At 48.7% G+C, this 14,251-nt stretch overlaps 1 protein-coding gene across 6 annotated transcripts in view; it reads right to left on the bottom strand.

Moving 5' to 3' along the window:
* Positions 1-13,931, bottom strand: part of CCDC85A (coiled-coil domain containing 85A) — a 227,646-nt gene extending 213,715 nt beyond the window's left edge. For 2 of the 6 annotated variants that reach the window (XM_055540155.1, XM_055540157.1), the window contains exons 1-2: positions 13,005-13,927; positions 4,249-5,203 (exon numbers count right to left, since the gene is read on the bottom strand). In XM_055540155.1, coding sequence (XP_055396130.1) covers positions 4,249-5,203; positions 13,005-13,262 — 1,213 coding nt within the window. In that variant the 5' untranslated portion in view covers positions 13,263-13,927. Of the gene's footprint in view, positions 1-4,248; positions 5,204-13,004 lie in introns of all 6 variants that reach the window. The other 4 variants (XM_055540156.1, XM_055540151.1, XM_055540154.1 and 1 more) reach the window with 4 other exon arrangements.
* Between the last annotated feature and the right edge of the window lie 320 nt (positions 13,932-14,251).

Below are 14,251 nucleotides of genomic sequence, written 5' to 3'. Positions count from 1 at the left end.
GCCATGAAATTAAAAGACACTTACTCCTTGGAAGGAAAGTTATGACCAACATAGCATATTAAAAAGCAGAGACATTACTTTGCCAACAAAGGTCTGTCTAGTCAAAGCTATGGTTTTTCCGGTAGTCATGTATCGATGTGAGAGCTGGACTATAAAGAAAGCTAAGTGCCAAAGAATTGATGCTTTTCAACTGTGGTGCTGGAGAAGACTCTTGAGAATCCCTTGGACTACAAGGAGGTCCAACCAGTCCATCCTAAAGGAGATCAGTCCTGGGTGTTCATTGGAAGGACTGATGCTGAAGCTGAAACTCCAATACTTTAGCCACCTGATGCAAAGAGCTGACTCATTGGAAAAGACCCTGATGCTGGGAAAGATTGAGGGCAGGAGGAGAAGGGGACAACAGAGGATGAGATGGTTGGATGGCATCACCGACTCGATGGACATGGGTTTGGGTGGACTCTGGGATTTGGTGATGGGCAGGGAGGCCTGGCGTGCTATGGTCCATGGGGTCACAAAGAGTCTGACATGACTGAGTGACTGAACTGAACTGACTGATGTCATTAAATCAAATTTATTTTTATGATAAATGCAACATGCTTTGAATAAACAGGTAGAGTATAATCGATTATATTTTTCAAAATGTCTTAAAATTGATAACCTATCAAAGTGTATATAAGGCCACCAAATTACCATACTGAAGCTTGAAGATTAAAAACTATTATCCATGTCTTTAACCATCTCTGTGTCAGCTCACACAATAGAAATTATACTCAGAGAACCTCAGTTAAAAATCAGTTCTGTAGTATTTCTGTAACTGTAACTGCTGACATTTTTCTCCCAAGAGACAGTCAATTTCTATTGTCCAATGCATTCATAAGTGATGGTCTGACTTTTTCTAAGCAAAAATAAAAGATGGATGAGAGCAATCAGTCATGCTGTAATGTACCACTATTGAACTCACAGTCAACCTTGCTTCAGAGAAACCCTGCTGTGCTCTTCCACACACAGGTTATCTCATTCCTAACAGACAAAGCCATTTTTGTGTTATCAGCATCTTTCGTCTACTCATTAGTAATCTCAACAGAGAATTAGAAGCAATCTTAAAACTCAAGGTAAAACCTATAAACTGAGAGATCTGAAATGCGGGGTTCTCTTGTGGGAAAAAGCCATTAGGATGGCAGATGCCATGTGATCTACATGCACCGTAAGCATCCACTGGAAATAAGTTAGAAACCCCCATGCTTCTTTATCTTGATTTGAAGGCTTTAAAAAGTAGCCTTAAATGATTCATATGTCAGAGCTTCCCCAAACTAACGTAATAATCCCACCCTCCAAAAACTCAAATTTTCAACCCACACCCCCAAAGATAGCCTTGGGCTGGGGTTGTGAGGGGTGCAGGTTTTCGGTAGCTGCTATGATCAGTCCTCTCAGTTCTGGAGTTCAGCAAAGACAGAACTTCCATCTTCCCAGGCTGCCTAGGTGTTTAAGAGCTTCACTCACACCAACTTACCTTATCCAACAACCACGCACCTTGGCTAGGGGCTTCCACCTGGTCTGCTTATTAGAATCACCTGAAGGGCTCTTTTTAACAATGTGCCCACAGGACAGTGCCAGAACAAATCAATGTTCATCAGAACGTGGGGTCCGTGCGCCAGTGTTTTTACAAAGTCAGCCCAGTGATTTTAACCTGCAGCCAAACTGAAAAACACGGCTCGGAAGCAGTGATTTTGAACCAGGGGCAATTTTGCCGTCTCGCTACCCCAGGAACCTTTGACAGCCGTCTGGAGATATAATCGTCACAACTGGGGATGGCTTACCGGTAGACCCGTGGGTCGGGAATGCTGCTACACCTGCCAAATCACACACGACGACTCCCTCACAACTTTCACCCGCTTTGTGTTCAAGCAAAAACATTTAAGTACTCACCCAAAACACCCATCACGTCAACCCCACTCTGAAGGACTCTGTAAATGACTCAGCAAATTTGCAATTTGGGATTTACCTCGCTCTTGATTCCTATCTGTTTATAAACCAGTAATTCAACCAAAGTGTGTGGGGATTTAAAAATTTGAAAAGTCATGTCTCACCATCCATATAAAAAATTAATTTGCAACAGCAGGATAAACACAAGCTACCAGTGCCCAAGTTTCCAGGCTGATGATCCATAAACATCTCATCGTGCCTCTTCATTTTCCAATTAATTATTGAAATAAAAATGCAATGCAAATGGACCACAAATACACTTTGGTGAGGATATCAACTGTCAGAAGATTTGTCAGTTTTGAAAGAGAAAACCTGAAGTAAACGAGAAGCTATGGTTTCATTCTAAAGAATACATCTATGTTACATCAAATTTTTAACTAAATTAAAAAAAATTTGTTTTAATAATTTTCCTGTGACATTTGTCTGAACTCAGGCAATAAGATTCCATGATGTAATGTCCTCTCAATCTAGAGACAGACCTTAGCACAAATTGCTTAAAAACTGCACCTAAAATCTCTTCTGGTAAGTTAAATCATACATTAATTAGAGAAGTTCTTTCTTTAAATAACTTCTTTTGCAAGAAGAATTGTTTTGTAAGTGAACCACCTGCCCTTAAGTAATCTTTATTTGGATTCAAGATACAAAATTTCCTCAAAATAGTGTGCACATTTACTTGTCATGCTAGTTAAAAAATAATCAAGAAATGGAAGTCATCAACTTTACCTTCCCATTAACCCGTTACCCCCAAAGTCAGATTTCATGGCTGGTGATATATACATCCTGTGATAGCAACACAACCAAAATATCTTTTTAAAAGAATTGCATCTCTTGTGAGAACTACACAGCTGAGGCCGCCCTGCAATCAGGCTGCTCCTGCACCTCCCCGAGAAACAGCAAGTGCAAGGGAGGGCCCATCAGCCAAGTAAAAGCCCCCGCCAGCCAGGCAGTGGCCTCAACGCAGCAGTGAATTGGCTTCTCCTGGCTTCCACTTCCCAGCACACACAACTGAGAAAGCAACAGCATCCGCCCTTTCCTGCTCTTTCCAGTTCCAAATCTGTGCTTAAAATATTGAATGTATTAGAAGCCAAGCTTCAGGAGTCAATTTTCAGCACTATGAGATTAGGATGAAATGAAATCCAACAGGTAAATCCCCAAGTATAATATTGAAAATTTACCCCTTTGTGTCATTGCTAAAATTAGTGGCCTCGACCACTGCTCAGAGCTGACTGCACACAGACTCTGGGGCAGCTTTCAAATAAAGTGAAAAACCTCAGATACTGAAATTTTTTGGATGCAAAAACTCCACTTGACAAAATCTGTCATTTTAGTTCTAACTCAGCCACATGTAACATAAAAGAACTGTGAGGATTTTTTTTTTTTTTAACAGAAAACTATTTTCTCTAGAGTTCAAAGTGGTTTCAGAACCAAGGTGCAGAAAATTAAACCTCTTCCAAAAGGTTTGGAGTCACGTTTAGGGGTGCTTCAGCAAATGTAGTGGCTGTTATGCTTTGGAAAGCAAAAGAATGTCCAAACACATCTGTACATTTTAAAGGGAACATTTAAATAACCAGAAAGACGACTCACAATGTAAAAGAGCATGCTACTCAGAATACGTTTGAGGGACTTTGGTGAGAGGATTGGGTGGGTTTTGACTGAACTGGGAAGGAAATCATTTGATGCACTCCAGATGGAAAGAGAAGTCACAGATTCCTGTCAAAGTCCCCAACACAATGCAAAACATTCTCAAGGTAAAGTAAGGCATGTTTACAGGCGCCTGGCAACCCAGTTTCAAGCCATTTAAGGATGCCCTAGTTCTTTTTTAGTGTTATTGTTTTTCATAATAAATACTTATTTCTTCCTGCACATAAAAGCTGTTAACTGGATTCAAAAAGCTTTGGTCACCTGTTTCAGCAGAGCCCGGTAGGAAACTATACACAACTAGGAAAATGTTCAAGATACAGAAATCTTCAATGACCTAAATCTCACCCTAACTACTCAGGGTCCCACAGAATTATTGTTTTCCTCTCCTTCCCCTGCCCCCTCCTCCCCAGCATTCTCCAGGCTACCTGATAAATGCATAAAACTAGGACAAATGGAGGGGGAGTAACACACATCATAATTTGGGGGCAAATGTATGCTGCCCTTCCCCACACACCTCCAGGCCAGCGCCTGCTGGCACCTGCACTTTCTTACGTGGCTGGCAAGCCTTTCATCATCTTAACTGTCTACAGAGTTGCCCCAGCTCCGCAGCACGTACTGACCCACCGTTCATGCCACTGTAGACATTCCGGTGATGGGCTGACGCATCCTCTTGCGCCTGCCGTCGGAGGGTGCCCTCCCTGCTGCTGCTGCCGCTGCCGCTGCCTCCTCCACCCACGTGTTTGTGATCAGGGCTCCCTCCGAAATGCTGTTTGAGGTGCTCGGGGCTAGTGCCCCTGACCCTGGGGAGGTGCTCCAGGCTCCCACCGAGGGCGTGTTTCTGCAGATGCTCGGGGCTCCCTCCGCTGTGCCTGGTGTGCTCCGGGCTGCCGCCGGGCCTGTGCTTCTGGAAGTGTTCGGGACTCCCGCTCAGCACGTGCTTGGGCAGCGTTTCCGGGCTGTTCCCTGCGTGTGGGTGCCTCTGCTGTTCTGGACTACCCTTGCACAAGGGTTTGTGGTGCTCAGGGCTGGGGCCTTTGAGAGCTTTGGGGTGATCTGGGGTCCCGGAGGCCCTAGCTTTCTGCAGATGCTCGGGGCTGGCACTCCCGTGCTTGGAGTGTTCCGGGCTGCCCTCCGCCCTGGGTTTCTGCAGGTGCTCGGGGCTGCCGCCGCTGGCGTGGTGCTTATGGTCGGGGCTGTCGGTGCTGCCCGTGCTCGAAGTGCTGCTGCCGTCGCCCACGTCCCGCACGTAGGGGGCTGTGGTGGCGGAAAGCTGGCACAGGCTGGCCTGGCTGTCGATGGAGCCACGGCTGCCCGCGCAGCCCGGGCCCTTCTCCTCGTCCAGCAGCACACACAGCTCCTTGAGCTCCATGTTCTCCTTCACCACCTCCTCCTGCTTCACCTCCAGCTCCTTCAGCTTCTGCAGGTATAAGGCCACTTCCTTGTGCATCACCCCCGCCGTATATCGGCCCAGTCTCTGCCACTCCCGGGACACCCTCTTGCCCTTCTGCCGGTCATCATCCAGGAAACAGCAGAGGTCCCTCAGCTCCTGGTTGTCCTCCTGGAGTTTCTGGTTAATATCCTGAAAAGAGACACACAGCCATTCAAGGGAGGAATAATCGTGTATGGGCCGGGGCACTAGGCTCAGACTTCCTGGGAACTGGGAGTCTGGAATGGGTGAATTCTCTGTGATGTTAGGGGAGGAAGTGAGAAGGTTAGAGCAAGCTAAAGATGCCTGCTGCTGCTGCCGCTAAGTCACTTCAGTCGTGTCCGACTCTGTGCGACCCCATAGACAGCAGCCCACCAGGCTCCCCCATCCCTGGGATTCTCTAGGCTAGAACACTGGAGTGGGCTGCCATTTCCTTCTCCAATGCCTGAAAGTGAGACGTGAAAGTAAAGTCGCTCAGTTGTGTCCTACTCCTAGCGACCCCATGGACTGCAGCCTACCAGGCCCCTCCGTCCATGGGATTTTCCAGGCAAGAGTACTGGAGTAGGTTGCCATTGCCTTCTCCAAAAGATGCCTAGCTATCCATAAAGATAAAAACAATGGGTATCGATTATGCTCCCTGCCCTATGTTTTACTTGCATTATCTCATCTACTTCTCACCAAACCCTCAGGGGATAATGGTTATCATGGGTCTTTTACAGAATGGGAAACTGGACCTCGAAAAGCTTCACCTGTCCAAGGTCAACCAGTCAGTCTTGAGGGAGTAGCCAGTTCATTAACAGGAAATCGGTAAAAAAGAAAAAGAAAAAAAAAAAGACAAGGGTCCCTGCTTCACCTTCAAGAAAGAAAGATGGCTACCTGTGACCTGTGAAAGACTTAAAAGCTCTGAAGCGACAGACTTTTCATCACCGCAAACAAGAAACAGAGCCTTGGTGTTCAGCCCATGACATGGGATGCGCAGCCCCGATCCCTCGCTAGGGAGCAGCATAATTGCCCTCTGGTGGCGCTTCAATCCTGCACATCCAGCCCCTTATTGCCACCCCCAACCGCCACAGGTCTCCCAGGCATCTCATGGAAACTCAAGCTCTTGTGTTATATCCAGACTCCCCTCCCCAAATCACACCTCTCAGCACATGCCACCTCCACCCATCCTGTTTCTCTTCATAAGAATTTGTAGTTGTGCCTGACACCTCCTTCTCCCTCACCTCCCATTTGCAAGCCAAACACATTTCCTGAACTCTACCTCTGAAACTTACCTTGTCACTCCCATGCTTCAAACCCTTAAAAGGGTCTCACTGCCCTTAGGATAAAGTACAAAATCCTGTAAGTCTCAAAAGGCTCCCAGTCCTCTTAACTGGCCTACTTCTCCAGCATGAATGGTGATTCCTTCATGAATATTTAGTAAACATCTATTATGTGCAAGGTATTAGTCCAGGTGCTAGGGAGAGATCAGTGGACACAGCAAGGACATTGACTGTGGACCTTGACCTTGAAGGACCTTGACCTTCCTATGGCTTTCATTTTGGTGGGAAAGACTAGCAAAAAGTATAGAATGTAATGTCATATAGTAACAAGTGCTGGGAAAAAGACTAAAGCAGGTGAAAAAATACTATCTATAAAGAGAAAGCACCTCTGCAGAGAAGGAAAACATTTGAGCAAAGACCTGGGAGAAATCAAGGAGCAAACATTTGTTGAAAGCGAGAAAGGCCAGTGTAAAAGCCCTGAGACAAGTGTGGCTCAAGCTGCAGCAAGGCCAGTGGACCTAAAGCGGAAGGAGCAAGGGGGGCAGAGTGAGGAAGGAGGTCTGGGAGGCGAGGTCCAAGTGGGTGAGTGCCAGGGCTAGGTAATGTGGACCACAGCAGCCACAGGAAAATTCTGGACTGTTGATGAGCTGAGGCTCAAGGATTGACATGATGTGATTCATTCTATAAAGAATCACCAGTGTTCTGTGCAGGAAAGAGTTTGCTGGGGGATGGAAGGAGGGAGTGACTTGAAGTGAGGGAGACAGGATAAGGTGAAAGCTGGAAGACCAGCTAGGAGGCTACAAAGTCTAGGTAGAGGGAGATAATAGCGGCTGAAACCCATGGAGGCAGTGGACAAAGTGAGACCATTCCTCCCCATCACGCACTGAGCCCCACCCATGCTGGCTGGTCTCAGGCCCAAGGGATGAGCCCTTCCCCCTTTCACTCAGTCTAAAGAAGTCCTCTTCTATGCTGGACCCCTTCAACGTCCCCTCTGTTGGGCTTTTTACAACTTCTAATCACACATGGTTGAGTGTGACTATTGGTCAAGTCTCCTTCTTCACAGGACCAGAGGCATGAGAATGGAGACCCATCTATTCCTTTCATCTCTGTGTATCCCACACACAGCACCCCCACTGTGGATACCTGAAATCAAGGAATTCAGAATTAATTGTGAAATCCCCATTTAAATCTCCATTCACACAGAGTAAAAGGGGTAGCTGTTTCTTGCAGCACCATCCTTTGGAGGGGGTGAAAGGGGGCAGCTACCTAAGATTTCCCTTGCTTCACAAAGCTTGAAAACCTCTGGTCTTGTGACTGTCAGACGACCCAGAACTAGAGGCACTCAGAGAGGGGACCTGATTCTCTCAAACTCAGACTGATTCCAACACTTTCCTTGATATTGACTAGAAAGTAAACCATAAAACATCTGCCAACCATGCCTGGTACCTCCTGGCAGTCATGAGGCCTAAGGCAGGAGTGATTCTCAAGGCCTGAGGAGAAAGAGGATCAGTGCAGCTTAGTTTCCAACTTGATTCTAACTCCTAGCATCACCAATGGCTCTGTTTCCTTGTGTCTAATGCCCCATCCAGTTCTTCCGCTTCTCAGTGCCACCTCTGACCTCAGGCCTGCTGTCTCCAAAAGCATCCCCAGGCCTCCCAGCCTTGATCTGCCCAGCCCCTAACTTCCCTCAGTCATTCCAATTCAAGCTCTCCCTGGCCAGACTGATCTTCAAACACCCTCCCTGCAGGTGACATCTCTCCTGCCTCCATCACCTCCCCTTTGCCAGGGAAAATGAAGAAACCCTTGGACCAGGCCTGAAAGGCTTTCTCCTGCCTTTCTACCTTTAGACCCCTCTAATTAAGAACCAGCCAACCAGGAACCCTGATTAGGTCTAAATTTCCAACTAGAAAAAACTACCTTGTCCTGTCTGTGAATTTGCCTAAGAGGAGAGCTTGCACTTCTAAGACTCCACCAGCCCTACAAGAGCACCAGGTCTGAAAGAACGAATGAATGAATTTCTACTCACTCCTCACTGCCTGTAGGAAACTCTCCCTAGAGCACTCACTGGGCATCACTTTTTTTTTTCTTTTCTAATGTAGATGGCTTCTGGAGGGCAAGAATCCATTTCAGTGTCTTTCCTTGCATATTTGATTCATCTGACTTGGTGCACTGCACACAGTGAATGCTTAATAGGTGTTGATGGAGCGACCAACCCTTTAAAGCCCTAGGCAAGTGATCCAAACAAGACACAGCTCTAGCTGCTGACAAAAGGCTTCTTATTGTTTTCTGCTGGCTCCTGCTGTGTTGGAGCCTATTGTAATAAGAGAATAAATTATCCCTTGACACGGGTGCTTTATGGAAAATCAGAAGCTGTGGATATTCTAAGAAAATAATGCTAAACAAAATCAATCTTTCACAGCTTCAAAAATTCTTGCACATTTAGCTTAATTCTGATATTTCACAGAAATTTTAAGTCATGTTCTTCATCTGAATCCCCATGTGAAAATATTACATTTTGACTATCCTACAACTATTCCTGTTTTCTCTAGAACTGGGAAGTAAACAGGACTTGTGCCACCATGGGTTGCTTCCCAAATGGAGTGAAATATATACATGTGACCCCTGAACAAGCTGGGGGCTAGGGGTGCTGACATCTGGCCAAGTTGAAAAGCCATGCAACTTATAGTCGGCCCTATACACACCAGATCCGCAATCGCGGATTCAACCAATGGCAGATCATCACCCTGCAGTCTTTACTAGTGAAAATATCCCTATAAAAGTGGACCTGAGCAATTCAAACCTGTGTTGCTCAAGTGTCAGAATTCTAGTTGAGGTTGAAGGGATAGGTATTGCCTCATTCAGTTTTTTCAGTATCCCCTTTTTTTATTTATTTCATTTATTCACTATTCCTTTTTTTCATTGCATGCGTGCTAACTCACTTCAGTCATGTCTGACTCTTTGCGACCCCATGGACTGCAGCCCACCAGGCTCCTCTGTCCGTGGTGTTTTCCAGGCAAGAATACTGCAGTGGTTTGCCATACCCTCCTCCAGGGGGTCTGCCCAACCCAGGGATCAAACCTGCATCTCTTATGTCTCCTGCATTGGCAGGTGGGTTCTTTACCACTAGCGCCACCTGGGTTCTTGCAAATATTATGTCCTCTCCAATTTTTAGCTATTTCCTTTGCCTTCTAATGAATAGCTCAGCAACCAGCTTGATAATAACCGTGTGAGCTAGTTTTTTCAAATCTGTCTCTTTAAGACTTGGGTTGTCTTTTTCAAAACAGTATTTTTTTTAACATTGCAACAGGCCACTAGATGTTACCCATTTGTCTAAAGTGGGCTTTTTAAAAGACTATATGTATAATCACTTGAAATTCACATCATCCCAAATTTCATACCTAGGGCTCTCGAGTGCTACGTGTGTATGTGCGTGCGCTCAGTCACTGAGTCGTGTCTGACTTTCTCGTGACCCCATGAACTGTAGCCCGCCAGACTCCTCTGTCCATGGGATTTTCCAGGCAAGAACACTGGAGTGGGTTGCCAGGGGATCTTCCCAACTCAGCGACTGAACCCGCATCTTCTACACTGGCAGGTAGATTCTTTACCACTGCACCATCAGGGAAACCCCTCAAGTGCTATAACTGAGGTTAAAGAATTAGTTTGTTGTTTTTCCATCATTGCAGAATGGGGAATTAGTGTGTTGGAGAGCAAGGAGGAAAATTAATGTGTTGCAGATAAATCCATAGAGATTCAGTTGCCCCCAACCTCCCCTGCCAAAATTCTAGGCCAGAGCCGTGTGAGTGCTGGTACATGTTCAGAGAGCAGGAACGTGGTTCTTAGGAATTCATCCCTTTCAACATCAGCACCCTAACCAGAATCTCCTTTCTCGAACCCCTTTTAGGAAGACGCATCCCAACCAGAGAATGTCAACCAGCCAAAAGAAAAAAAAATCAGCTTACTTGGATCATTTCATATCTGTGTGACCTTAAGAAAGCTATTGAACCTCACTGGGTTTCTTCATCTGTGTATCATTTAATCTTCATCAAACTTCATGCAGAAATAATATACCCATTTAGCAGATGAAAAAAACAAAAGCTCAAGAAGGTGAGTTATTTGCCCATGCTACCCAAATTACCAGGGCCCAAAACCTTTCACTTTCCACTGCTCCACCCTGCACTACCAAGCCAATGCTAGGACTTAGTCATAGGCCCCTCAAAGGACGAGAATGTTGCTTCCATCTCCCCGTGTCCACAGCCAGAGTACCACCTAGTAGCCTTCAAAATATTGAAATGCAATTTCAAAGGCAGCTCACAGAAAGAGACATTAAAAAAAAAAAAAAAAGGCAAAGTGTTGTGGCCTTAATTACTCCAAACTTATAGTCTTCAGCTAAGAGTCCCAAACCAACAGAGGGCACAAAATAAATTCCCTTCCTTCCAAGTAAATGAAAATAAATATACTATTACTTATTCAGTCAATGACATTTATGGATCATGATGGTGTCTACAGAAGCTCTGAGCAGAGATGAGGAAGGGAAGGAAGATGGCTGGCCCCTTGACAGGGCTTTACCATAGCCCTGGGGGGATGAGGGAGGCCTGGGCGGGGGCGGATGATGGGGATGAAGAGTAGAGGCTGTGTCAGATAGCAGTAACCTGCCCCGTCATTTCTGAACTTGGTGGACTGGTCACAAATTCCAGCCACAAGGGAGACTACTTGAGGTGTAACAGTTACTCTTAACTGGCCGTATAGGTATTCCTCTAAATGAGGTTACTGGAATCAAGACCAGGTCCCCCATTCCCCACACCACTTACACATAGACTTACACACACAGTCCACACAAACGAAAAGAACTTTTAAGTATTTCTAAGCACTTATATCAATGCTCCATACTATCAAAATCTCTAGGAAATTAATTACAAACTCTCCCAAGTCATATTATAGTTCAAGCCATAGAAGAGGATGAAATTGGACAATCATGAACTATACCTGGGTCCAGCTTTGCCTAGGAAACTGAGACTGATCCGGAAGATTCACAGCTATACATACACTTATGCATCGTCACCTGATGACAATAACCACCATTTTTGTAGACAAGTCCAGAATTAAACCTTTGCCTACATTATCATAATTGTCACAACCCCCAAGGTGATGGTTACTATGATTTGCATTTTATTAATGAGTAAAATGAAGCTCTGAGAAATTAATTACCCAAGCTCACCCTCCTGGCCAAATGAGGATTCTACTGTAGATGCAAACCCACCTGAGATGATCTCCCCACTACCCTGGCCTGCCTCTCATCCCCCAAGAGTCTAGTACTTAATAAATAGTCCATTAGTAATGAATTAAACCAAAAGAGAGATTAAGCCTTGGGGTTTTTCTAACTGAGATTCTCCCAACTGCACCCACTCTAGGGACCATATGACAGTCAGCTGGAGCCTCAGGGCAGAGCCATCTCCACCTGGAGTGGGCCCAGCACCCAGGTGAGCATCTTGCCTTCTGCTCCTCCCATTCCCCTTTGTCCCAGAATCCTAGAGCTGGACCGCTGAGGAAATCCCGAAAGCGTCTAGGGCCTGAGGAGTTGGGTGGGAGTGGAAGAGAGACAAGAACAGCATGTGCCTGTGGGTATTTGCTCCCCAGGTTCCTTCAGAGATTTCGTTTGTGTCTGGCTTCCTATAAACAAAAGAAGAACAATGAGAGGAAGGAATACCAGGAGGCACCAGCGCAAGCAGTGAGGAAAGGAAGTTTGTGATACACAGGGGCAGGGCGGTTCCCCACCACTCATCTGCGGCAGCCACTGGGGCGGGCACACTGCAGGCACACTCAGAGGCTGCCAGGAGAAAAGAAACTTAGTGGGGGTTTGGGGCTTTACTGTTTTGCTTTTCTTTCGTTCTTTTCTTTCCCCTAATAGCAAAGAAAGGAAAAGCATCATTGGCTGATACTTGAGGTACATTTTCAAATCCCTGTGCTTCCCGCACTGAGTCCCTCTGCCCTTCACCCCAGGCTAGATGAACTTATAATCAAATCGGGGGCAAATGGTACGGTCGGGCAACCCCAGATGATGCCAGTCTAACTCGAGGAGAAGGAAAGCATCGGAACAGGTAGAAAACAGAACGGGAAGGCAGAGGTAAGCTTCTCTGCAAGATGAGACATAGCCCAGCTCCAGGGATGGCGCCGGGCTTCACCCTGGGCGCCCCGTCAACCCCTCTCCCCCGCCCCTTTCTTCACTTTATGCCCCATGGAGAAGTCGTGGCGCCAGAGCAACGCTATCGTGTCCCTGATCCCCAAGGGCGAAGACGCTCTGGACTCAACCCTTCGCTCGTTTTTGTTTTTTTCCTGCCTGGCTGTAACCCGGCTCCCCAAAGCACCGATTTTCCAGGTTTCCTGGGAAATTAAAGATTGCGCGGGCCCATCGCTGACCTCCCAGCCTTTCTACATCCTTGGAGCACGCTCCTGGGGCCACAAAGGACCACCGAGCTCGACGCTAGCGCGCCCCATATGGAGAAGAAGAGAGAACCGAATGTCTCCGAAGTTTGGAAAAGTTTCCAAAGGGCTGGGGAAGGGGAGCGGGGGGGTGGGGGGGGGCGCTGCAGACAGGGAGAAAGGGGAGCACTACCTGTTGACGGAAGGAGGGAAAGTCGTCTGGCCCCACCTCCCCGGGGCGCCCAGCTCCCCGCCCTGCCGAGCTCAGCGCTCACCTTGAGCCCGCGTATCTCGCCGAGGTGCAGCTGCAGGCGGCGGTTGACCTCCCGGATGAGGTTGCTGTGGTCCAGCATCGCGCTCACCTTCTCGGCCTCCGCTCGCCGCAAGCAACGGATCAGCTCCTCCTTGCTCCACTGCAGCAGCTCCTCGTCCGACACTTTGGACAGGTCCTCCACGGCAGCGGCCGCAGACGGGCCGGCAGAGGTTGGAGGACAACTTTCCGCCGCCGATGCGCCTCCAGCCGCTTTCGACATGGTATCCGCGCGGTGGCAGGTGCCAGTGGGTGGAAAACGCAAAGCGACTCCGGAAGACGCGGGCGCTGCGGGGCCGCCTCCGCCCACACCCCTGTGCGCTCCAGCGAGTCAGCTGCACCGCCCAGGGGCCGCTGGGTTGGGGCGGCAGGGGTCGCACTGGACGGCCATCCTACCTCGCCATCTCCGAGCGCGCGCCCGCGCACCCCCAGGGCCGGGCAGCCACCCGCGCGCTGCGGCCAAGGCACATCCCGACTCCGCGCAGGTCCATGGTGAGGGGCGCCGGGAAGCGGGTGCCGCTCGGGGAGACACTGGGGAGCCGCACCCCGGATCCCCTGCCCTCTCTGCCGCCCTAATTTGAGCCTGTCGCCCCCTACACTCTCTCACGCACACAACGCACACACGCTCACTTTCTTCTCCCTTGGCCAGCTGCAGCCCCGCCTCTCTGCTAGCCTCGCTGGGGCGCGCTGGGCCCCACGGCACCTCCGGGGCTAAACTAGGGCCGCCGCCGCTGCTGCCCGGGTGATCCGTGCGGACGGCCGGCTGAGTTCCTCCGACCGCCTTCGCTACTCCCGCCGCCGCTCCCAGGGAAGCCTAGGATTTGCAGCGCCGAGCCGAGGAGGGGTGGAGGCTGGGTGGGAAAAGGCTAGATCGGCAGGAGGAGGAGCCTGGAGCCAGGGCCGCCCGCAGCCGGCCGCACCTCCCGCGCGGGCCGGACGCAGCTGCAGCCGTTCGCTTGCCTGCTGGGATGCCGAAGCACGCTCTCAGCTGTCCCGCCGGGGAAGGCCGGGGGTGCGGCTCGTTCTGCGCCCCGGCGCGGGTGGGGCGGGAGAAGTATGAGAAGACGTGATGCTAGGGCTTTGGGAGGCTCGCGGGCGCCACCGTGTGACCGAAGTTACTGCTTCCTCCGCCCCTTGCCTGCCAGGCTCGTTACCGGGCAGGCGAAACAGCTGTGAGCAAAATGAGAGCTACTTGAAGAAACTGGGGTTCAG

Source organism: Bubalus kerabau, chromosome 11 (genome assembly GCF_029407905.1).
Source record: "Bubalus kerabau isolate K-KA32 ecotype Philippines breed swamp buffalo chromosome 11, PCC_UOA_SB_1v2, whole genome shotgun sequence".
NCBI lineage: Eukaryota > Metazoa > Chordata > Mammalia > Artiodactyla > Bovidae > Bubalus > Bubalus kerabau.
The sequence above is the reverse complement of the archived record's forward strand: the minus strand, read 5'-3'. Positions and strand labels throughout refer to the sequence as shown.